Here is a 22557-nt window from a genome sequence, read left to right as displayed (position 1 = left end):
AAAAAAAAAAAAAAAAAAAAAAAAAAAAAAAAAAAAAAAAAGCAATCACAGCAGCAAGAAAAGAAAGAAGGAAAATAAAAAGCAGCCTCCGGTAGGACAAGCATCTCATTTAAGGCTTTAATTAGTCTTCAAACACATAATGGGTTCTGGCACTATAAATCCACTTGACCTTTATTATTGCCAGCACTTGCATGATAAATGCTGGCATTTGTTTTCCCAGTTGTTACTGGGATAGAACAATACTTTGCTCTAAACAGAGAAAGCAAATAATATCAGTTATTTATGATGACTGCACCATAAAACGCTGGCACTGAGCTGCTGTGTGTCGATCCACGGGAAGGACCATCTGCTTACCCCCCCCCCCAATCCTTTAGAGAGGAAAGGACCAGGGGAATCCCAACAGCTCTGGCCCCTTCTGTGTGTCTGAGGATACAGCGAGATGGGCAAAACAACGTTTTTCTCTCCATCAGTTATTTGAGGGCTTTTCTGGCTGCACTGTCTAGACAACAGCCACGGGCAGGTATGGCTTACAGCAGAAAGGATTGTACACATGAAAATAATAAAGTCAACTCCTAGCCAAGGGCTAGGGAAAGCTGCGGGGAGGTTGTTTTCAATATCGTATCACATCAGACTTCCTCGGGAATGCTTTGCTGCCATGCAAGACCTTCCGTCCTCACTTCTCCAGTGTCAGAACTGGGAGCCAAACGGACAGGAATGAAACCTCTTCTGCTGGGAAGATCGGGCTCCAGCATGTTTGCTCTGACATGCTGTATTCATTGGCACACAGACAGCACACAGCTGAGCAAATATCAACCTTCCAGACAGATCCTCAGCGCTACAAAAACCTTCTCCAGAATAACAATTTTGCAGTTTTGTTTTTTTTTTTTTTTTTTTTCTTCTCTGTGGCAAAACTGTTCCTATTAAAAAAAAGTACATACAATATGCGGTAATAAAGAGAAGTTACTTTTGAATCAAGATGCTCGTCTGCTTGATTTGGCAGAAGATGCTTCGCATATGTGTCACCCGAGTTTCGCATCCTCCAGAATCCAGTCTGACAGCTGAACAACTGGCTGAAAATAACAGCACTATCGCACATCCACCCGGCACCAGGAGCCCCTTGCCGCTGGGCTGACAGCACGCAGGGCGAGCAGCCAGCACAGAGGCCTCTCGGATGGGGAGAAGGAATAAGGAGACACTCTGAACCACAGCCCAGAAGAGCCTTCATCATTCACATGGAAGAGGTAAGGCCTGGAGCAAAAGTCCTTCCTTGGAGACAGAGATGGCACAAGGGAGTTACTTTCCCCCAGTGGGGGCAGAACCAATGTAGCTCAGGAGAGCTTCAACCTTTGAGTAACCGGGTGATCTTACAACTTGCAGCTTTGCAAACTATTATGAATTGCCACAATGGGCACATCTTTGATTCCAGTTTTCCCCGCATGTGCAACAGGCATTAGCGACTCTCTAACTGAGCAAGGCTGGAATAAGGTTTATTTGCAAATAAAGTGCTGGCAACTCGGGCTAAAGAATCAAGTATTTTGGGGTGTATTTGCAGGATCTAGAAAATGCAGAGCACCTAATCATGCGACACCTAACAGTCAGATACAAGCCTCGGAGCTTGTGGGAAGCTTGGAGCCATTCTAGAGGCGGCCTCCTATAACCATCACCTCCCCCAGGCAACGGTCTGCTTAACAGACTAACAGTTGTGGGGACAGGAGGATTTTCTGGAAGATAAACTGAACTGGGTGGAGCAGGCTGGGAGGAGGCATGTAACCTCAGGGCTAATTTAAGAACGGCCATGAAAGGCTTGGCAGGAACACCTGGCTGTCTTCTGAAAGCAGGATTTTCTCTGCCAGCATACAGCAGAGCCTCCCGACCTCCCACCTTCCATTATCAGCTTGCGTTGAACAAGCAGAGATCAGAAAGAAACTCAGTTTGAGCTAGCAAGTGACACACAGTGATTAACACAGGCACCATCTCCAGCAGCCAGACAAGCCCAATTACAGCAGCTGTGTCCTAAACACTGACTCAGGGAGGGCCAGGGAAAGAGCAACCCACGTGTCGGAGCCTTGGGCTGATCAAACACTCACAGTAAAATCTTTTAAAAAGAGGGGCAATGTACTTGGTCCCTCCCCCTGGATGCTGTTGTGAATGTCACAGCTTGCAGCAGCCAGGCACTTTCCAGCTACTGGGACTCGGCTGGCCACGCCGGGCTTTGAATTCATGAGCTCTGTCTCTGCTTGAGCCAGGTCTCTTTGCTAAGCAAAGGACTGTTGCCCAAGTGCTTGTCCCTGCCAGGCAGGGGGCCAGCCTTGCTGCTGAGTGAAGGAGGATGGTTCCCGAGGTCAGGCAAGAGATAACGGTGACTCACGCTGAGGGTCTGGCTTTGCCTTGTTCACTGAAGTGCCAAAGCAGACCGTAGTCATCCATCCAAAAACCTTTAAAAGATTAAAAAGTAATTGTAGCTGGGTGAGAAAGACAACTCTCTTCTTCTCAGTCCCTTTTGTGCTCTGTGCTGAACGAAAAACCAGTAAGCAGAAGCATCTTGCTCCTAATAGTAATACCGTACTGTCCGACAGAAGAACATCACAACCACAGGCGTTTCCTATGCGTTGGCTACCAAAGGAAAGTGTCTCTGGAAAGAGCATTCGGGAACCAGACCGCACACACCAGAGCTCGGATGGCTGCAGGAGCCTGGAAGAGCAGCCAAGAGGGAACTTCAGGCTCCCTAGCTCAGAGCAGGAGCTTATGTAAGGAACTAACAATTTCCAAAAAGTTCTCCCCACAACAAGAGATCCTTTGATTTAATGGATGGCTTTGCCAAAAGCCACGTTTGTACCTTCTCTGCCACAGGCTTCAAGAACTGGCCTCTTCCTCATCCCCTTTCCCAGCATTTGCCATCTCCCTTGGCATCAAGATAAAACAAGCACCTGAGTTTCATTAGCACAATATCTTCTCCTCCAGTCCTGGAGTATTTCCTCTGCTGTGTGCTGAGAAGTCTTGCTGTATTTTACATTGACACTGGAAAGGAGGTTCGTGTACAGAGCAAGATGAGCGAACAACATTAAATACTTCTTAACGCTTTGAGAGGAATATTTTAAAACTTCACAAAGCCAATACTGGGGCAGTCTGAACTGAGTGCTAAATTACTCGGTTTAAATCCAAATGACTCAGAAGTTCATCCCCCCAATCAGTGCTACTGGGATGATTTAACAGCTGTAACTGCAGAGGTTACTCAGATTTAGAAAAAACTCATTATAAAGATAATGAAGCAGCATCCTTTAGAAGTCCTAAATCTTCACCCAAGAAGCCCCCCATGTCCTTCCTGCACTGCTCCCTTAAGCACCACAGCAAGAGCCACCACAGAATCGGGTCTTTTTGGACACCTTCCGTACTGGGAGGCACGGGGAAACACTGGTGCTAGCACTCCGCTGATCTCAGAAGCTACGGCTCCACTGAGCATCTGTTAGAGCACAATAAAGCAACCAGACCACCTTGCATTCTGCCTTCCACTCGGCCAAAAGCTACTCTGCTTCAGTCAACAACCTCATCCATCAAAACCCCACCTCAGCAGGTACAATTAACCAGCACAGCCTCGGGCTTTCATTTTCAGAATGAAAAAAGGCTGAGCTGCAGCTCATCAGCTCTCGGGGAAAAAGCAAATACAGTTGAGGATACTTGATACTAAACCCTTTCAATTGCTGTGCTCACTCCGTCTGACCAGTAAGCACAGGTCGCGTTCCCCGCTGACGCCATTAGCGACGTGATCTCTGCACCCATCTGCCAGCGGAAGGCAAAGGCTACCCTGACGCCGCAATCCCAGGCTGGGCGAGCAGGGCTGTCCCGCTGTCAGAAAGATGCTGGTCTCAGAGGGCCACATCCCTCGGCTGTCACCCAGCACATTGTCTCCGCAGGAGGATTGCACAAACCACAGAGAAAGAACATCCCTGACCCTGGGCAGCATCCCGGCCCGAGGCACAGCACTGCTGCCTCCCTGCTCTGCATCGAGAGAGGGCTGGTCAATCGAGCATATTTCAGCAGCACTAACAGATACTTCAAAGATATTTAAAGCAAGCAAACAAACAAAAACAAACAGGCTGGGAAACATAAAAGCAGATTGCTTCTATCCCTGTCTAATTGATCCAGGGGTTCAAAGCTTCCCGTGAAGGAGGCAAGCTCAAAACTGCACTGGGGATGCAAAGACCCACATCCAAAGCCACCCAGCCGATCCCTGCTCAGGAGGGAGTGGGATTTCATGCCCACCCAGGCTCAGCTGCCCATTTCACCACCTGAGAATACCACCTGAAGCATGGCTGCCTCTCCCACAGGGATAAGCAGTACCCAGCACAGAGGCTCCTGAACCCCAAACGAGCTGAGCAGCCCTGTGCCTACCCTTTTTCAGCAGAATATGTGCAGAGAGTGGAGGAGGTCAGTCTCGTGGCCGAGCCCTGCCCTGCCCTCAGAGCTTGCTGAGCGGGCAGCAGTGTCTGCGTTACAGCAAACGGCACAGAAACCATGCCAGGAACCAGCTTACAATGCTCTGAAAGCATCTACGTGCCAACGCCTCCTGGAACACCTGCATCCCTCCCCACCTACACCCAGCTGCCAGGAGAGCTGTTGCTCAGTGTTTTCTACCACCACCACTGCCATCAGCAGCTGCCACGCTGCTGAGAGCAAAAGCAAAGCAGCCCAGAGCTGGTTTTCACTTTGGAGAGGCAATAAGGCCAGCCCGGGCTGCTCTCTGCCTCCTGTCCAGCATCTCCACCCCTCTGGCGGTGGGTGAGCCCCAGCCGGTGCCAGCCTCCAGAGGGGAGAGCTGGCGAGGAGGGATTGAAGAGGGGAACCCTGCAAGGCAGCATCCTGCTTAGTGTACACCAGAGACACAAGTTACCCACCCAGGGAGGCACTGCCACCCGGCTCAGCCTAGGAAGGGCTCGGCTCAGCCATTCATCGCTGCCCGCAGAGAGCCAGGCACAGCCGAGTCCTTGCTGAAGCCTCAGCCCAAACCAACTGATCTGGAAAAGGACGTTCAGTGCTCCCAGCCCAGGCCCAGCAGCGGTGCCCAGGGCACAGCTGGCTGTCTGCACCCCAGGACATCTCCCAGCACCAGGCAGCACTGCTGCTTCTTCATGGTTGCCTTCACCCCTACAAATCAACTCCCTTATAGCCCCAGCAAGTTCCCCGATTTCTCTCCAAAGGCAAAGAGCCCACCAATACTCAATTCTTAACTTGCCATGCGTGAAAGAGGACAAGATCATTTTCCAGGGCCACGTTTTCAGTTGTTTGGAGAAACAGAACCTCTGTTTATTTGCTCCATGTTTTAGCTACTCTCTAGCTTCTTTCAGTTTGTTGCTTTAAGCTCTCTGTGTTTGCATTTCTTGACAAGGTCATTGCTTTCACAAGGCTTTTGCAGCACTGCCCCACTTCCCTGGCCTCCAGCTTTGTCTTCTGACGTCCAATTGCTCTCAGAATATTAATTAAAATCGCAAAGAGCTCAGCAAGAGGAGCCGAAACAGCAGAGGAAAACATCAGACACTCCTTCCACCCCCAGGCCCCCGGCAGAGGGCAATGCCCAAGACTTCGAAGCAAAGGTAACCTGTGAAGGACATGGGTCTGATGGTCTGGCTCAGGGTTTCTCAGCCAATGGTACAGATTTTCACAGAACTCAAGTTTGCTCTGAAACTTTATTCTACCTGCTTGTTGAAATTAATGTTTTATAACATGCCTGCCTTATCAGATGATTTTAGCGTCCTTTGAATATGCAGCCATTTTATAACCTTAAGCAGGGAAAATAATCTGAAGGGGGAAAAAAAATTGAAAGCTCCCCTTACCACAAGATTTGTTGACATCAAAAGGCACGGCTGGTTCAGAAGTCAACTTGAATCTCAACTCTCTCACCTGCTTCCTATTACAGAAACAGATGTTCCTCTTGCTGCAAATTGCTGCTATTAATAAGATAAATAATGACGCTTTTCTAATCATTTAATAGATGCACAGGAGGGTACCAGAATTCCTTGCAGCCATTAAATACATCTCCCTTCTTCTCAAGAGCTCAGAGACACCTTGGTGGCCTCTCTTATCCTCCACTGAAGTTCAGAATAAGAGAGCTGAAGCCAGAATAAAAGCTAAGGAGCAATCAAGAGAACCAGGCTCCTCTCCACAGGCTGTCCTGCACACCTACCCTCTCTCCAAATCTCTACACAACAGGGACAGCACCTTTCCCACCCGAGATGTCTGTGTAAAAGCATGCACATGGCTAAGCGCCGCAAGACTCGCACTCCCTTCCTCTGGCAAGATGCTGCTGCACGACCCCAGCCCACGACAGACCAGTGGCAGCTGGTTTTTACCTCCCCAGCGGGTTCCCAGGACCCAGCAAGGGGCAGCATCTCCCATGTCCCACCAAATGGGGAAATCCTACTCTGCAAGGAAACCTGCCGGGGTCCTGTGGTCCCTCCCTCCCCTGCACTGCAGGCCCCAGTCATTTGGTGTTTTTCCTCCAGAGAATGCTTTGTCCTTTTGTTGAGGAGAGCCCCAGCCTTGGGAATGTGAGCAATGGCACCGCAGATTAACGAGGTCACTGCAACCTCAGCGAACACTGGCTCTGACTACGGCTGCTCAGCCCCTCTTCCAACCCTCCAGCGATCACACACACAGACCAGCGTGGCTCTGGCTGTCAGATGAGAGAAAAATCACTGCTGGTTCCAGATGTTAACACAGCACAGGCACATCTGGATCACCGGAGGGCAGCGAGCAGCCCACGGACACACGCTGCTCTGCCTTGCCCTGCCTCACCTCCAGAGTTAAGCCCCGGGACTGACTAGGCTTGATGTGCCTTAAGAAAAAAACCCCAAGCCTTCGGTGCCACATGCTCCGTGAGTCTCACGCTGTGAGATGTGGCCGGTGGGGCTGTGCCACCACCCACGTGGGGGACACAGCCACACACCAGGCTCAGCTCTCCCCAGGCAGGGCTCTGCTTTGACCAAGACCCTCCTGATCCCCAAGGTTCACTGTCCCGCCAGCGGCAGGACACCAGCCCAGCCCATAGCAGGCTGCATTCAAGCCCAGATTCAATGGGGAGTGTGCTATGGGAGCAGAGGCCCCCTTGCTCTATTTTTTTAATTATTCCCAGCTAAGAAAAGGTTGCGCACTCCTGGCTAAGCGACGCAGTCAGAGCCGCAGAGCCCCTTTCCCAGATAAATCCCTCCCGACCCCTTCTGCTGCAGCTCTTCACCCAACGTGCTCACACAAGCAGACAGGTCTCTGCACGCAGCGTGCTCGTGCCCATGTGGTCCTTGGCACTGCCCTGCACCCCTCCGCTCCCCAGCCTGAGGGACCTGGCACCCCATCAGCTCATCTCCTCCACACTTCACTCTGTCCCAGGAGCAGCATCAAGGTTAATTTCCTGTTCCCCTTTCAGAGCAAAATAATTTGCCAAAAGGAAGCGCCTCACAAGGTGCCAGGAAGGAAGAGAAGGCCCAGATTTCTCAGCAATTATGAAGGTGGACCTGAGGTGCAAGAGGAGGCTGGGGCAGCCACTGTGGCCCACATGACCTTTGAGGAAACAGCTCAGGCCCCAGTGGGGCACGGCAGGGCACGCTGGCTCCCTCACCCACACCTCGACTTCCCAGGAAAAGCTTCAGCGCTGACGCAGCAGGCTACACCTTCAAAATCAATAGAGAGAGCACAAACACGAGTAGCCAGCCTTTCTTCCTCCCAGAACACCGTGCCTCAACTCGAGCATCATCTTCTCTACGTCAGTTCTACCACCAGGAAAGAGGACACACCGCCTGAGAAAAACGTGTCTGCAACTAACAAGGTCATATTTAATCAGTCAGCACCTCCCGGGATGCAGTTTCGTCTGTGTGAATTAATAAGTCTGTCCACAGCGACAGAACAACCAGCTGGAAGTGCCCCATGCCAGGCACCCCCAGTGTCTGCAGCGGGCACTTCCAGCACAGGCAGACGGTCCCCGAGCCGGGGATACACGTCAGGCTGGCAGGCTGACAGCATGCCGTGGCGAGAACTCGGCTCTGCTCTCCTGCTCCCTGAGGAGTGGAGGCAGAACGACCCAGGGCCCAGTGAAGTGACTAAAGGCATTTCGTTCACCCTGGACCAAGTTTTGCCACATCTTTGTTTCCAAGTTGGGCATTACTGCAGGTGTTCCAGGGGTGAGGCAGCGACCGGCGTGCTGATGCTCACAACCTGCCTTCAGCCCGTGCTGTAGGCTGCTTCTTGGGTGCTAATGAGAACAGAACAGCCAAAAATCCCTGCCAGTCACCTTCTGAAAGCTTGCTTTATCAGTCAAATCACTTAAAAGGGCCCTGCAGAGCTTTAAAAGAGACAAAAGCTGATTTGCTGCTTGGCACATGGAATTTCATTCCTAATGCAGATTAATTCCATTAACTCATTCCGTGCCCTTTTTGGGGCGGATCCTTCCTTGCCCTTGCAGCTTATGGAAGGCACTGAGCAAACATACCACAGTGTCCTTTCTGGTAAAGACGTTTGATAGCCTCATCCTGCTCTGGCATTCATATTCCCTCCTGTTTTGTCCACTTGCAAACACCTCCTCTCCTCACGCACTACACCCCCGTCTTTCGAGAGGCCCTTCAGTGCCAGTAAAAGCCCAGAAACTCACCTTGTGCTTCATAGCCAGAATAGTGATGAGCTGTACCCATGTCCTCATCCCCGGGGCCCAGGCCAAGGGCTGTCTTGAGCTGGGCCATGTTCACCTGTGCCGTCAGCTCACCGTTCCGGTCCCCGATCTGCAGGGTGAAAACCAACAGGGGTTAGAAGGCAACATGCTTTAAAGAAAACAGCCCCTAGCGAACGGTTTGCCAAGTCCCTTATCAATAAGTAAACATACAGCCAGCCAAAAGAGAACTTGGAGACACCCGGAGAGACCATACAGCCCAGCTTTCAACACCAAAGCAACTCTCCAAATCTCCTCCTCAGCGGTAATTTGGGAGAGGGTCCACGCGTGCTGTGCTGTGCACTGGCTGCGTCTCAAAAGGCAGCTCTGCAGAGTTCAGTACAATGAACCGAGGGGGCACAGCTCACCCACTGCTACAGAACTGGGACAGAGGTAAACGGGCACGTCTGCTCTGTCCTGTAGCCACATATGGCTTGGCAGAGAGCCCTGAAACTCTCAGCCCCCTTCCTCAAGTATCTCCATAGTTACTGAGCATCAGACAGCCACACTACTATCAGCCACGTGGGCAGTGTCACGCTCAGGGCTTGCATGCTCCAAAAGCCCCTCTTTCCTGGCTCAGATCCACACAGCTTTGAGTTGATCCTAGTGATCTCCCACATGAGACTCCAAAAATCTTTTAGAGCCCAAATTTTTTCCAAATTCCCATCTCTCCCTGGCCTGAGGCCAAGGAAGCTGATGTTAGGTGTCCGGGAAGAGATCTGTCCAACAGCTCCTGCTACTTAAGAGGGGAAGTTGTAGGACATGCCGCTGGGCCCACCTCAAAGTTTAACCAGACAAGAAAATTACTGTGCTGCACATCACCAGCGAGCACAGAGAGGTCACTCAGAAACAGCCCCTAATCTTCAGAGGAACAGCAGCCTCTGTCGCAGAGGAAGACCTCAGCTGTTCCCTCAGAGAGACACAACTCCCTACTAAATGCCTTGCAACAGCTCTTTTGTGGTCCTTTGAGATAGACTGCAGTGTGAGCCATCCTAGAACAAAATCATAAATCCACACATTATTTATGACCAAGCCCCAAGCACTAGTAAAGGGAGGCAGATCAAACAGCTTATCATCAGGCTCAAATCCCCTGCCAATTACAAGAGATTTGCTGTTGACATCATCTCCAGAGAAATTACTATGTCCTGGTTAGGTCTCGCAGTCCTTGATGCTCTGTTAAATGCTTCCCTTATTTCCACTCACTCCAGATCCTCTCCAAGGGCCTATTAACATCAGAGGAACACACTGGCAAGACAAGGATCCTAGGCAGGACCTACCACACACACCACAGAAGAGCCCAGTTTTCCACTCTCAGCTCAGATGTCTCAGGTTCCCAGGAGCCCCCTGCCACATGCAGAGAGGAAGGGGCACACCAGAGTGGTGCCTGAGAGCTGGGGCAGCTTCCAAGGTTTTTTAGGTACAACATCCTTTATCCCAGCTGATCCAGAGGAAATTTTTCAGTAACCTCCGATCGCCCTGCAGCAGGTTCTAATGTGGTTACCCTGAGCAGATGTCATTTGGATTCAAATGTCACCACCAGATTTTTGTTTGGGTCGAAGGGGAAAATGGTGATGGGAAGTGAGTTACAAACATCAGTGTGCGAAGGTTTAGCTTCACTAGGTTTCCCCTGGGAAAAAAGCTCGTGCTTGCCACAACAGCGCAAGAAGCTCACTTCGTTCCCAAAGCTAAAATAAAACATCAGCTTTATAACAGAATCACTAGCCACTAGAAGCTAATGCAGGTTCCCCTCACAAATGGACAGTCTCTACACTGCTCTATAATTAATGATGTGGGGGAGTTTATTAGCCACCTGCCATGAGTAACCTACTCCTGCCATGCCCCACGGTCACAGCCAACACCCCAGAATGGGAACGCTGTGAGCCCCCACCCTGCTGGGTTTCCCCTCCACCCCCAGGAGTCACCAGGCCAGCTCCTGCTCCCGTCCTCCCGTCACCGCTCACCCGCACACCGCCAGCTGCCAGCCGGCTCCGCGCAATCAGCCCCACGCTGTGACAGCCCTACCCAGACTAAAGCTGGAAAAGTTAATTTTTCCCAAAATGTACAGGGCCAAAGAACAGTATTTCTTCTGCGTGTCTGATAAGTATAATTAAACACATAATTAAGCTGGTATGTCAGCACTACCCCCAAGATTTAGCCAACCTAATAGGCAGGAGAACACACAAAGCACTTACATACAGTGATTTCAATTAGTCCTTCAAAAGGGCAATTTCTTCATCTGGGGGAGACTAAAGAGGCCACAGCCAATTTCCTCATAATACACTGGAACGAGCAAACAGTGGAATTTTTGCTTTTTGTACTTCTGAGCCACCTAAAAATGCCGTATGTTCTTGCACTAGGAAAGCTGCAGCTAGCTGGGCAAGCACATCTGTGAAAACCAGAGTAGCTCTGCACGTGAAACCCAAACGGTGTGGCAGCGGTACAGGACCAGCTGCAGGCTGTGCTCATCCAGCGTCAGCACTTGATTTCATCAGGCCAGTGCCAGAGTTTACCACCTCACAGCCGGGACCCCCTGCCAGCTCCACTGAGGGGAAATAACTTCTCCGATGTACACCGTGTTGCAGTGCAAGACAGAGCAGGTTCAGAGCACCCAGCCCGTGACTTTCTCCAGGTACTTAGCTTGCTGGCAAATTGGGTCAGACCACAGCTAAAATCACAAGGTCCATCTCAGGATCTCACAGCCCTGTGCTCAAGAAAGCGAGGTCTTACTAACAGACTGGACACCAAAAGGTATCGGAGTTCCTTCACACTGGCTGGTGCACACCACCCTGGCCAGACCAGACACTTAGTCCTCTCGGGTCCTTTCTCACTCAGGAATATCGGTTCAGAGCAACATCCAGCAAATGTAGTAGCTGTAATTAAGGGGAAGGCTGGGAGCCTCCCATTCAAACAATATTTTCCAGCCAAGTTCTGCAATTCCTAAAGACACCACTGAAAAAGCACATAAACAAGGGATTTTTCAGAGCCGTGACAGCAAGAGAAGAACTACATTAATATAACTTATTGGCATAAAAGAAAGTCTTCCTCTCAACAGGCAGGACTGGTTCCCTCTGATCTGAACCAGCTTCTCTTACCTCTTGGGAGATTTCAAGATGTTTCCTTGCGAAGTGCAAAGCTTGTTCATGGCTCCCCAGGGAGACATAGGCATTTCCGAGACTCCAGCAGGCTCTTCCTTCTCCCACCCTGCAAAACAGGAAACTGTCAACCACAGCAATGCTGGGCAAAACCCAGGAGCACAGCAGCCCTTCCAGGGCCTCCGTCTCGAGAGCACCAACCGCCAGAGCTCCTAGCGATGCTTTCACCTACAGAAAGGGTCTACCAAGGAAAAAAAATGCACTGCGCATCTTAAAACGCTTCTTATGCTTAGGTCAGTAAGATCAGGGGATGAGCAACAGCCTCAGAAATGGGCCTGCACCCACAGTGGCAAAAAGCTAAGCAGTGGAGTGAGGACCCAGAATGGTTTGGCTTCATTTGTGAGCGCCAGCCTGAGAGCAGAAGCCAGAGCTCCCCGTCCAGCTTCCACCTCGCACAGCAAGGATTCCTCTCCAGGGACACACATCCAGCCTTTTTATTCCACAACAGCCCAGAGTTATACTACCAAGAATGTGGCAAGGAGAGAACGCTGCAGGCATGCAACGTTCTCCTGCTGAATACCAGCGTGCGTCGCCCAGGAAGCACGCCCAAGCTGAAACTGCGTGCAACAGCCAAGCAAATATTGACCTATTTCCACAAGGTCCCCAGGGCGCTGCTGCTTGTTTTCAGAAGCCAGGGGAAGCGGAGGACTGTGAAACTCGCCCTGGGCAGCCCTCGCCCCCAGCCCTCGAGTGCGGCCGGCCAGAGCCAGACACTCAGGTCTCTCTGGAGCAGGTTTCAGCACCTGTTTGCACAAGCAGGCAGAGACCTACTGCTCATCAGAGCCTGCTCAGCTCCGCCAGCGAGCAGATGTGGGGGGCGATGGGATAAAAAAAGCACATGGGGGCGCAGGGGGAGGTTCGGCATGACTGCAACTCCCTCTTCAGAGGTTTGGGCGGGTTGATCAGCATTGAAGCATTTTTCTTGTCACCCTGTTCAATACCTTCTGCTCACAGGGTGTGTTCCCAGAAATGCAGGAGCCCACAGGCCTGCACCCCCACAGCATGATTCACCCTTGGGTGGGATTATACCTTCTCTGAGCAGATAACTGCCCGGATCGGGCCACAAATCTCCCATTCTGATGTCTCTGCTCCATCTAGTGGAGGACACCCAGTTTCCCAAGAGCCAGCAGCAGTAGCACTGAACACGGTGGCTGCAGTCACTTCAGCTGCAGGATCATGGAGAGCATGCAGGAGAAAAGGAACCCACCACTCCAAAAAATATATATTAATTTTAAAAAGTGGCTAAACTTCCTAAAGAAGGAGGAATGAGAAGCAGAATCTATCATCTCCACACGCTCTATGTAACATCATTTGTTTCTACATAGAAGTTTCCAGCATCCTCTTGGAGCAACAGAACAAAGTGGCATGTGTGCCCGCCCTAACCACACAGCTTCTAAGGCAGATACAATTGTTAGGAACTTGAGGGAGCTTTAGAGGGGCCCTTCTGGGTTAAAAGAGCAGTAGCCCCATGGCAAAGGGGCTCAATACAAAGCATTTTCTTGAAGCCCCTCTCTTATTAGAAATCTCACTCGGCCCACGCAGGCGCACAATCTCCAGGTTTGAATGACATGATAAAGGTGTCAATCATGTCATGTTTTTGATGGATGACTGGATTAAGGCCTGGGTTCTGAGAGATTTCTAAAGATTTTGCAAGAATAGATGTCACTACTGTTTAACCCCAGGAGCAGAGAACAATAGGGAAGGGCAGCGCTCTGAGCCCTCCAGTGCAGACACCGTCTCCCGAGGCAGCGCTTTACCTGTCTCCCAGCTCCTGTGCTATCACCAGGTGTTTTAGGTGGTACTCGATGGCTCTTTCATAATCTTGAAGCAGTGTGTACGTGTTTCCAAGACTGTAGCAAGCCTGGGCTTCTACTGCTTGATCTTTGAGTTGTCTGGAGAGCTGGAGTGTTTTCCTGCATGGAACAGGTGGGAATGAAGAGACCTGGTCACTGCAGGGCACCTCTGCAAGGGGACAGGAAAGTCACAGCTTTGGCACGTGCTGCGTTGGAGTTGATGCCTGTAACAGGCTGCAGGCTGTCAGGTGCCTGTACTAGTCGCCGCTGCTGAGCGCCACACACGCGGTCAGCTTTCAGGTCCCTTGTCGCATCCCCCTGAGCCGACAAATTCACTGCAATAGGTCAACATTTCCGGGGAACACGTGCCCTGAAGCTGCCTTAGCCCCCAGCACTTACTTGTAGTACTCAGCGGAGATGTCAAACCTCCCAAGGAAGATGTGTGCGTTGCCCAGGTTGCTGTAGGCTCGCCGCTCGGCTGCCTTGTCCCCAAACTCCTTCGCAATAGCAAGGCGCTGCAGCAGACACGGATTAGTGAGTACAAGTTGGCCACTGACACGTTCCTCCTACACAGCAACTTTTCTGAGAGATTAATTTCTTGGTTTGCAAAGCTCCCACCCAGCAAGATAGCAGTGGACGTGCCTATCGGGGATACATGAAGCAGGAAATCTCTCCCTCTTTCGCAATTCAGGAACGACCTCTGGAAAAGTGGGAGTAATATTGCAGCCTCCTAACTCCTACTCCAGCCTGGGCAGTACACGTGTCTTTAGCTACAGTGTAAAAGGAGTGATGCACGTACTTAACAGCTGACTAAACAGGAGAATGGAGAGCTGTAGGTCAGGCTGTGAAGGGATGTGGCTGATGCAGGACCGAGGCTGTCCCTGCGCGGTGCTGTGGCACAGAACGAGCGAGCACACGTGTGCCCCCATCTCACCGTCTGCGCTGATCCCAGACCTCTGCCCTCATCCACACCTCAGTCCTGCCTCTCCTCTCACGTCCCCCTGCTCTCCCACCTCTCACCCTCCACTTTGCAGCACCTGCTCCTGGTCCCAAACCCTGCACGGAGTTTTCCAGCCCCTTCTCCCAAAGCACTGCTGGCTGCTGTTCCCCAGCGTTCCCAAAGCAGAAGAGGTGTGACAGGGCTGACTTTCCAAGGTGCTGAGCACCTTCCACCTTCCACTGCAAGGAAACTGTTCTGTACTTGGTATAGAAGCTGAATTGCATTTGAACTGGGGCAGGGGCTGTCACCTCACCCCTTTGTACAGCTTTACAGAAAGTTATTATGTTCTACAAGCAATATTTATTCCTGATCAACAGCTCTTTCAGCAGCTTAATTAAATTCATGGCTTGCTTTTATTAAAATCTAGACTGACAGAAAATTAAGAGCAGAAAAGCCTTGCGAGGCCCAGCTGCAATTTGCCCTTAGATATCGCCTTTGGTTTCCAAGCCAACAGCACCCTTCCCTCAAGCTGCTGATTAGGTGCTGATGGGGACTGGAGCAAGATGTTGCTTAGCCTGAGTTAGTACAACAGGGCCAGACGTGAAGGACCACACACAAGGGAGAGAAACAGCTGGAGGAAAACATCTCCCCGTACTTGGGCCGTGGTGAGAAGAAAGGCAGCTCCCCAGCAGCCAGCCAGCCCCTGCCCCAGGAGGAAGGTGCAGCGGTTTCCTACCTCCTTGTGGAAGGCTATAGCTTCACTGAAGTTGCCAAGCAAGTACTGGGTGTTGCCGAGGTTGCCGTAAGCACGGCCCTGCGCGGCTCTGTCCCCCAGCTCCTTCACCAGGGACAGGTTCCTCCTGGAAGAAATCAGAGCAGTTACATCTGGTGAGACACAGCCAAGCGTGCAGGAGACGCAGTGAAGAAACTTGCATGGTGAAGAAAGGCGAGCTCCCCCCGCCCCAGCTGCCTGTCCTGTGCGCAGTCACCCCTCAGCAGGTGAAAGCCTGGTGATCTACTCCAGCTCCAGCTCCAGGAGCTCCTGCAGATCCAGTGGTGTAAGTCCCTCCTGCTCGCACAAGTCCTCACACGCCAACGGGCTGATAGGATCCCACAATAAATACGAAATGGCCACCTCACTGTACAGGGGAGAGCCAGGAGCACAGGAGAAAGGATTACCTACAGCACAACAGGGACAAACCTGGGAGAGGGGCAAGATCCACAGTCCCATGCCAGGGCTCTGCTCATGGAGCTTCCCCACATTTCTTTACCCTGTTTTTTCCCCCCTTTACATATACAGCACACAGGGGGAAGCGCAGAGCTCCCAGCTGGCACAAATTTACCCACTGGCTATGCTACATGCACCATCCTTTGTAAAAAGGACTGCGAGCTCTATATAGACACTGTCACATCCTCACATATGAGGAGATTGATATAAGATCTTGTCACTCTCTTAACTTAAAAAGGCTACTTTAAAAAGCCTGCATTATTGAAGCAAAACTCTGAAGTACGAGGAGAAAAACGTTAGCCCAAAAGTCTGGTGATGACCTCCCTCTGTGGGACATGAGAGTGATTGTTAAAACTATTTAGGAAAGGATATTACAAGCAAGATAAACTACAGATCCACGAGAAAGACAACCTGGACTTCAAGTGGAAGCCTCTGGCCTTGTGGGAACCACCACACCTTGGGTGAAGGAGTCTGCTGGTGGCCCCAGGGATGGAGACACGCAAGGATCCATTCTCCTCCAGGCCAGCAGAGAGCAGCAGGGGCTACAGGAGCTAACAGTTCAGCTTCCTTAGCTCTGAGAAGGAGCAGACTACTGACCTTAATTGCATGATCAGGCTTCAAACTACAGTGAGTTTTGCCAAGGCAATGCCAGGATGAATTACAGCTCTAATTTTATAGAAGCTTGCAGTCCCTCCCTCACCTTCCTTGAGATTAAATTTGCCATTGTAACTTGGCATCTCAGGGGAATATTCCTAATTCATTACCACATGCAAAATCTCATTCAGTGACCTGGTTTTCAACAATGCTGAGCCCATAGTCTCATTCTTTGCAAAAAAAACCATCTTCCAGAGCTCCCACATCCTCGGTGGCCCAGGAAACAATTTCCCCCTATGAGAAATGCTTCCAACATGACTTGGTAAAAATTGTCATCTTGCACCTCCAGTAGCTATCCTTAGCCTAACGGCTATCAGAGCTCAGCTGACCTGCAGACCCTGAAAGCTGTCAGCAGAACAGGAACAGCACAAATGCAGATTATGATCCGAGTGGGATAAGCTGAACAAAGGTGTGCCAGCACGCATTTCAGCCATCACTGATGCCTGGCTAGCTCTCTGTTCCCTACAGGAGAAAGGGCTGGCCAAGCTTGAATACTTACTCATAATATTCTGAAGCTTTCTGTAGCGTCTCCTTGACTTCTTGAGGCAGGTAGCCTGGATCCTGGGCCATGTTCCAAGATAAGTGCTTTCCTTTTGCATGGTAAACATTTCCTATATTATAGAGTGCTCTGGCTTCACCTACCTAAAGGGAGGAAGAACAGGGAGCAGCAAGGTATTACACTTCACATCCCAGTATGGACCTTTCCATTGCTAGGCAGAGATGGTCAAAGCCAGGAAGCCCACATTTTCCTTTCCCATCTTCACTGTCATGGCAGCTGTTACTGTCAGCAGCATGAGACCTGTGAGGGCAGCCAGAAGGGAGAGCTTTACACTCCACCTCCTTCCACAGCCCACCTTCACCGTATCACATTTGCAGACAGATGATTTTTCAAGGTAGGAAATATTTCCTGTTGGATGCTATGAACTAATTACCTTGTCTCCCTGCTCCTGAGAAATGTCCAAGTGTCTCTGGCAACAAACAACAGCTTCATCAAACTGCCCGAGGATTTTCAATGTATTCCCGAGGTTGCCACTTGCCTTGGCTTCTCCGATGCGGTCCCCAATGGTTCTACAAGATGGCCAGAGGAGGGAGGAGAGGTGTTAAGAGAGGCACAGACTACTATTCACCACCTGTTGGAGGCAGAATTCAAGCTGCAGCAAGCGCTGCGCGGTACGTACACCACATCCAGCAGTTCCTAGCACACACGCCTGGCTGGGGTGCTTCATACAGGCACTCAAATTTTGAAGCAGATCCTTGCTCCCTGTTTTTCTGTCTCATCTGAACCGCTCTAATGACTTCAAGCGTGCTCACAACAAGCACCTGGGGATGGGAGAACTGGACACTGCCCTGCGCTTGCTCCAAGCACCCTCCCCACACCCATACCCCTTTCTCCACCTTCCTGCTCTGAAGGTAGCTGGCCCATTCTTGTTGCCTCTAGAGTTCTCCACGAGACAGTCACCCCATGCCTCAGGGCTACTTTTTGATGCTTATTTCTGAGGCAGATTCCCTCAGGCTGCTGGGTTCAGACCCCACAGACTTGCCTTCGCTCAAGCCCAGACAGGTTGAGCCTGATTAGGACGAAGCACTGCTGACGCGCGTACCTGGCCAGGGTAAGGTCGTGTTTATGGTACTCCAGGGCCTTGGAGTACTCCTTTAGGTAGAAATAGGCATTGCCCAGCTGACTGTAGATGGCACTGAGAGTCTTCAGGTCCTCTGTCCCCACCTGCACCGCTGCTTCGAAGAAGGCTGCCCCAGCCTTGAAGTCCCCAGCCTTGCACAAGCGCTCTCCTTCCAGGGCCAGTTCCAAGCAGGACGCCTCCATTCTGCCAAAAGCAAGACCGTCATTTCTAGAGGAGTTAGACTGCAGTGCACCCATGCTGCTATGCAGTGGTTAAAAAGTACTTTTTACATCTTTAATTATTCACTGCACCAGAAAAAAAACTACCAAAGAAAAAAACAAACCCTGGAGGGAGCCACCCTCCAGGCAGCAGCTGCCTCTCTGCGTTCAGCTCAAGCACCAAGGCCCCAGCCCCAGGTCTAACACAGTTTGGGCAATAACAACTCGGGGACATGCAGCTAGTGCACCTCAGAGGTGTGGACACCGGATTGCAGTGGGCATGGTGGGCACTCAGCACCTCCGAGAAACCCGCCTCCCAAGCGTGAGACACAGGAGCATACAGATTTACAGACTGCACCTACATGTGGCCAAGGGCAGCCCCTGGGTTCCCAGTGGGAACCGGGACAAGAGACTGGGGGCTCCTGGCTCTCAAGACACACTCATACCACAAGAGTAACATGGCATCTGTTTTTCTTCAGGTGATGCAGAGTGCAGAAGCCACGTACCCAGGCTACTCATGCCTGCACCGCTTTCCCCTGGGTAACAGAGGCAGTAGCCAACTTGTAACACATTTTTATTGGATACCAGAGAAAACCCTGGACTCTGCAGAATTTCTTGGCTCTGCAGCTTCCAGTGCTCCATGTCTGCTTTTCATTAACTCTCCTGCTGTCACTTTTTCCACAGGCGCTCTGCACATTAGCCTCCGGGCTAGCTTTCCTCTCTTGCATTTCTCAACACCTTTGGCAATGGCCAATGCTGTGCTGTCAGTGTGAGTGCTCTGCGAGCCAGCAGAGAGGAGCAAGACCAGCAATACTGCTTCAAGGGAAAGGAAACGGGCTCCTTGGAGTGCTCCAAGTCCTCTAAACTACAGCTGCTAGACCATGCGTATCCAAAGTTCTCAGAAGGGACAGCGCACGTTGGAAAGCTTACATTTGGAAATATCTTGCCAGCTGCAAAGTCAGCCCTTCCGTGAGGTGGATGGACACAGCATGCTCCCGCTCCTCCATTCAGATACTTCTCTTTGCTCTTTTTGGCTTCTTCATTTCTGCTCAATGCGTTTTTAAAAGTCAAAACTATCTAGGTCAGAGGTGGCTATCTGCTCACAAAAACCACAGCTCACTTGTATAGAGTCAGAAAAGCAAGGGTCAGAAAAAAGATAGTAAGTGCCCAAAGGTGTTTTCTACTTGTTCCCAGGCAAAGAGCACTTGCAGGACGTTTGACTGTGGTAGCCACGCCAAGAGAACAACTTTCTCATCACCACTGCAACAGCAGCAGCCCAGCTGACACCTCCAGGAGCAGTTTCCCACCGAGCCCCAGAAGATGCTCCCCCCAAAGCCACCTTACCGTGAGCCCAGCCCCTGCAGCCAGGGACCAAGACTGGGGTGTGCTGGCCAAACCAGGGCACTCTGTGCTGCTCTGGCCTCTCTCCCTGAGGGCACAACCTGCCTCCGCGCACCCACACACCTCCCGGGCACAACGACTTCAGGGCAGAGATCCCCCCACTCCGGGTCTGCGCTCCAGCACGCTCTGCCCAAGTCTGCACCCAGCACTCGCTGCCTCCTGCTGCACAGGGGCACAGGGAGATGCACGTATGAAATATCAATCCTGATACATTTTTCCTACAAACAGGCAGAATGGTGTTTTCTCAGCTGCCAGGAAACAAAGCCAATTCTTTTGAGTAGTGCATAAACTGTGTAAAATCCAACCCCATATCCCTGGCAATCTCCCCGCTGAGTTGGCTCTGTATGGCTCCAAACACCCAACACTTGGCAGCCCGACAGCATCCTCCAAAGCAGGACAACCCACAAGGACTGTCCAAACAAAAAAAAAAAAACAGGTGAAAGAGCTGGTTTCAGACTCTCCCTCCGAACACACCTGTGACCTCCCCTGTCTCACTGTTCATTCGTCCCCAAAACCACCAAGTAGCAAGAGGGAGAAAGGGACTGTGAAGCACCTCATTTGAGCTCCCACCTTAAACTCCCACACAAATATTTGGTTTCAAGCTCACTGCAGAGCCTACATGTGAGCAGCTATTTTACTTGTGCAAGAAAGCTGCTTGCAGTGCCAGTGCAGCATCAGTCCCTGCCTCAACTTCTGCTTGATAGGGGAAATAAAAATATTAAGACTGTTAATACTAGAAATGTTTTAACTTTTATCTACTGATCCTCTTGCTAGACCACAGGAAAATTAGTGAGAATGAGCTTCTGCTGCAGGATGTTGAATTCGAGGGACACATTGTGGGATGATACCAAACTCCCATCAGCTGGTATGAAATCTGTGCCGCGGGGCCTGACACACTCAAACACACTTGCACACTCTTGCACTCTCCGGGTGCTCCCGCAGTAACTCCGCAGGCCCAAAGCAGTGACATGACCCTCCAGTGCACACAGCCTTTCATTAAAATCTGTTTGTCCTTGACCAGGCTGCTTTGCAGAGTATCTGACTTATCTAATTAACATCACTGCTCAGTTTGGGACCTAAGCAAACAAGGGGAAGAGAGAGGAGGCTTTTTCTCCACCTTGTGCTCTGCCAAGCCTTTGCTGTCATGTAAAGGGACAAGAGTCAAGGATAGCAATTATTATTAGAAACATAACCCACTTCTAAAACCCACCTGCCCTTCCCACATCCTTGGGGCCCCACAGCCAGAGCTAGTTCTGAGAAGCAACTTCACATGCAGTTCAGTCACTGCCGGCTTAAAAGCACTCAGACACGCAACACAAGAACCAACTGAAGGTCAATGAACAACTCAAGCACACTAAAAGACGCCACCTACAACAACTTCCAATAGCTCAACTGTCCCTAAGACGACTACAAGGGCAATTTAGGCAGAAGATAGGAATCCGCTGTTCAAGGGAGCCAACCTGAAGCACCTCGACAGACCGGCAAAGGGAAGGGAAAACAGTCAATAAGGACAGACTCAAGTTACAGCCCCAACACCTCCCACAGCACGTGCCTGAGCCCTCCCCTACCTCTTCTTCTTCAGGTTGCGCATTTTCTGAACATAAACCCAGAGTTCCAAGCCCACTGGCAGAAGGAAGCAGCGGGGCTGAGGTCTACTTGGAACAATTTTGCAGACAGGTCTCTCTGTTAAGTTCACAGGCAGGACCCAGGGTTTTGAAGATGCTGATGGCATCTTCATGTCCATACAACATGCGCTGCTCTCCAGTTTTCAGCTGTTTTCCAGTCTTCACTCCATCTGCGTGGGCAACATCACTAAGTTGCTGGAATCTTGAACTGTGCTTATCTGGGACACTTCTTTTTCTCTCTGTACACTGCCCTTGAAAGGGAAGGGGAAAGGAGCATTGCTTTTGTTTTCAGACCTACAGAAAGTAACGTCTTCTTTCCTCTAACAAATACAGTATCCTTCATCCGCTGTTGGCTTCAGGCAGCAGATGGGCGAGTTCACAGCTGAAATCCCAGAACAAGGGAACATCTTAATTCACTCACATATTTTCAGTGCTGCCCAAAGGAAAAGAGCCCTAGGAGAGTCCACAAGATGATCAAAGGCAAGCAGCTCCCTCCTTTCTGAATTGGTGTCTTCCCAAAGCACTTTGTCTCTATGGTCACATCAGTTATTTCTGTTGGCGCCTCTTTGCTCCAAGAGCAGAAGGACTTCTGCTGCTACAAACCTCTCCTTGTCAGGTGAGGAGCTCAGGGTTCCTCCAAAAGAGGGTCAACCTTTGGGCAGAAGCACTCATAGCTTGACAGACTCCAAAGAGACCTCATCCATCTGCCGCCCGGGAAGCTTTGCAAGTTCCAGAAATGATCTGAGCTGTTCTCAGACTGGGGAAAAGCAGGAGATGGCAGATCCCACAGAGCACATCCCTGCCCATTTAAATGGGCCCCAAACCATCCCCATCTGTGCAGGCAAAGCCTTCTACCCCTCAGCCCCCGAGTATTAAGTTTCTTCTCTGCTGACACACAGGCCTGTACCACCTCAGCAAGCACCTACTATTCATATCTTAATACCAGAAAAGAAGATTCAGTCCTTCCTGAGCCAGCAAATTACTGCTGACAAGCTGAAGGTGCTGGGCTTGGCCATATGGTGTGGTTCAGAAGAGAGATACTGCAGAACACGAGCTGCTTTTCCACAGCTAAGACGCTGGGGCTTGTTGATGCAATTCTCCCACCACACTCAACCTTTCAGCTAACAGCACAGCATGTCCCTGACTGCGGGTTTGAACAAAGATATGGGGAGTGGGGGAAGCTCACTTGAAGTGGTCCCTTAAGCCTCGCCCTAAATCAGTGCAAACCGCTCATACAGACT

At 50.9% G+C, this 22557-nt stretch overlaps 1 protein-coding gene across 1 annotated transcript in view; it reads right to left on the bottom strand.

The window, feature by feature from the left end:
- GPSM1 (G protein signaling modulator 1) overlaps positions 1-22211 on the bottom strand; it is a 57918-nt gene extending 35707 nt beyond the window's left edge. Inside the window, exons 1-9 of the mRNA XM_026860545.1 lie at positions 21260-22211; positions 18055-18276; positions 17386-17521; positions 16953-17095; positions 15308-15431; positions 14031-14146; positions 13596-13751; positions 11779-11887; positions 8633-8759 (exon numbers count right to left, since the gene is read on the bottom strand). Of these exons, the coding sequence (XP_026716346.1) occupies positions 8633-8759; positions 11779-11887; positions 13596-13751; positions 14031-14146; positions 15308-15431; positions 16953-17095; positions 17386-17521; positions 18055-18276; positions 21260-21435 (1309 nt within the window). The 5' untranslated portion in view covers positions 21436-22211. The remainder of the gene's footprint in view (positions 1-8632; positions 8760-11778; positions 11888-13595; positions 13752-14030; positions 14147-15307; positions 15432-16952; positions 17096-17385; positions 17522-18054; positions 18277-21259) is intronic.
- Positions 22212-22557: the final 346 nt, after the last annotated feature.

The sequence above is a fragment of the Athene cunicularia genome (genome assembly GCF_003259725.1).
Source record: "Athene cunicularia isolate RWA chromosome 17 unlocalized genomic scaffold, athCun1 chr17_part1, whole genome shotgun sequence".
Taxonomy (NCBI): domain Eukaryota; kingdom Metazoa; phylum Chordata; class Aves; order Strigiformes; family Strigidae; genus Athene; species Athene cunicularia.
This window is presented reverse-complemented; position numbering and strand designations above follow the sequence as displayed.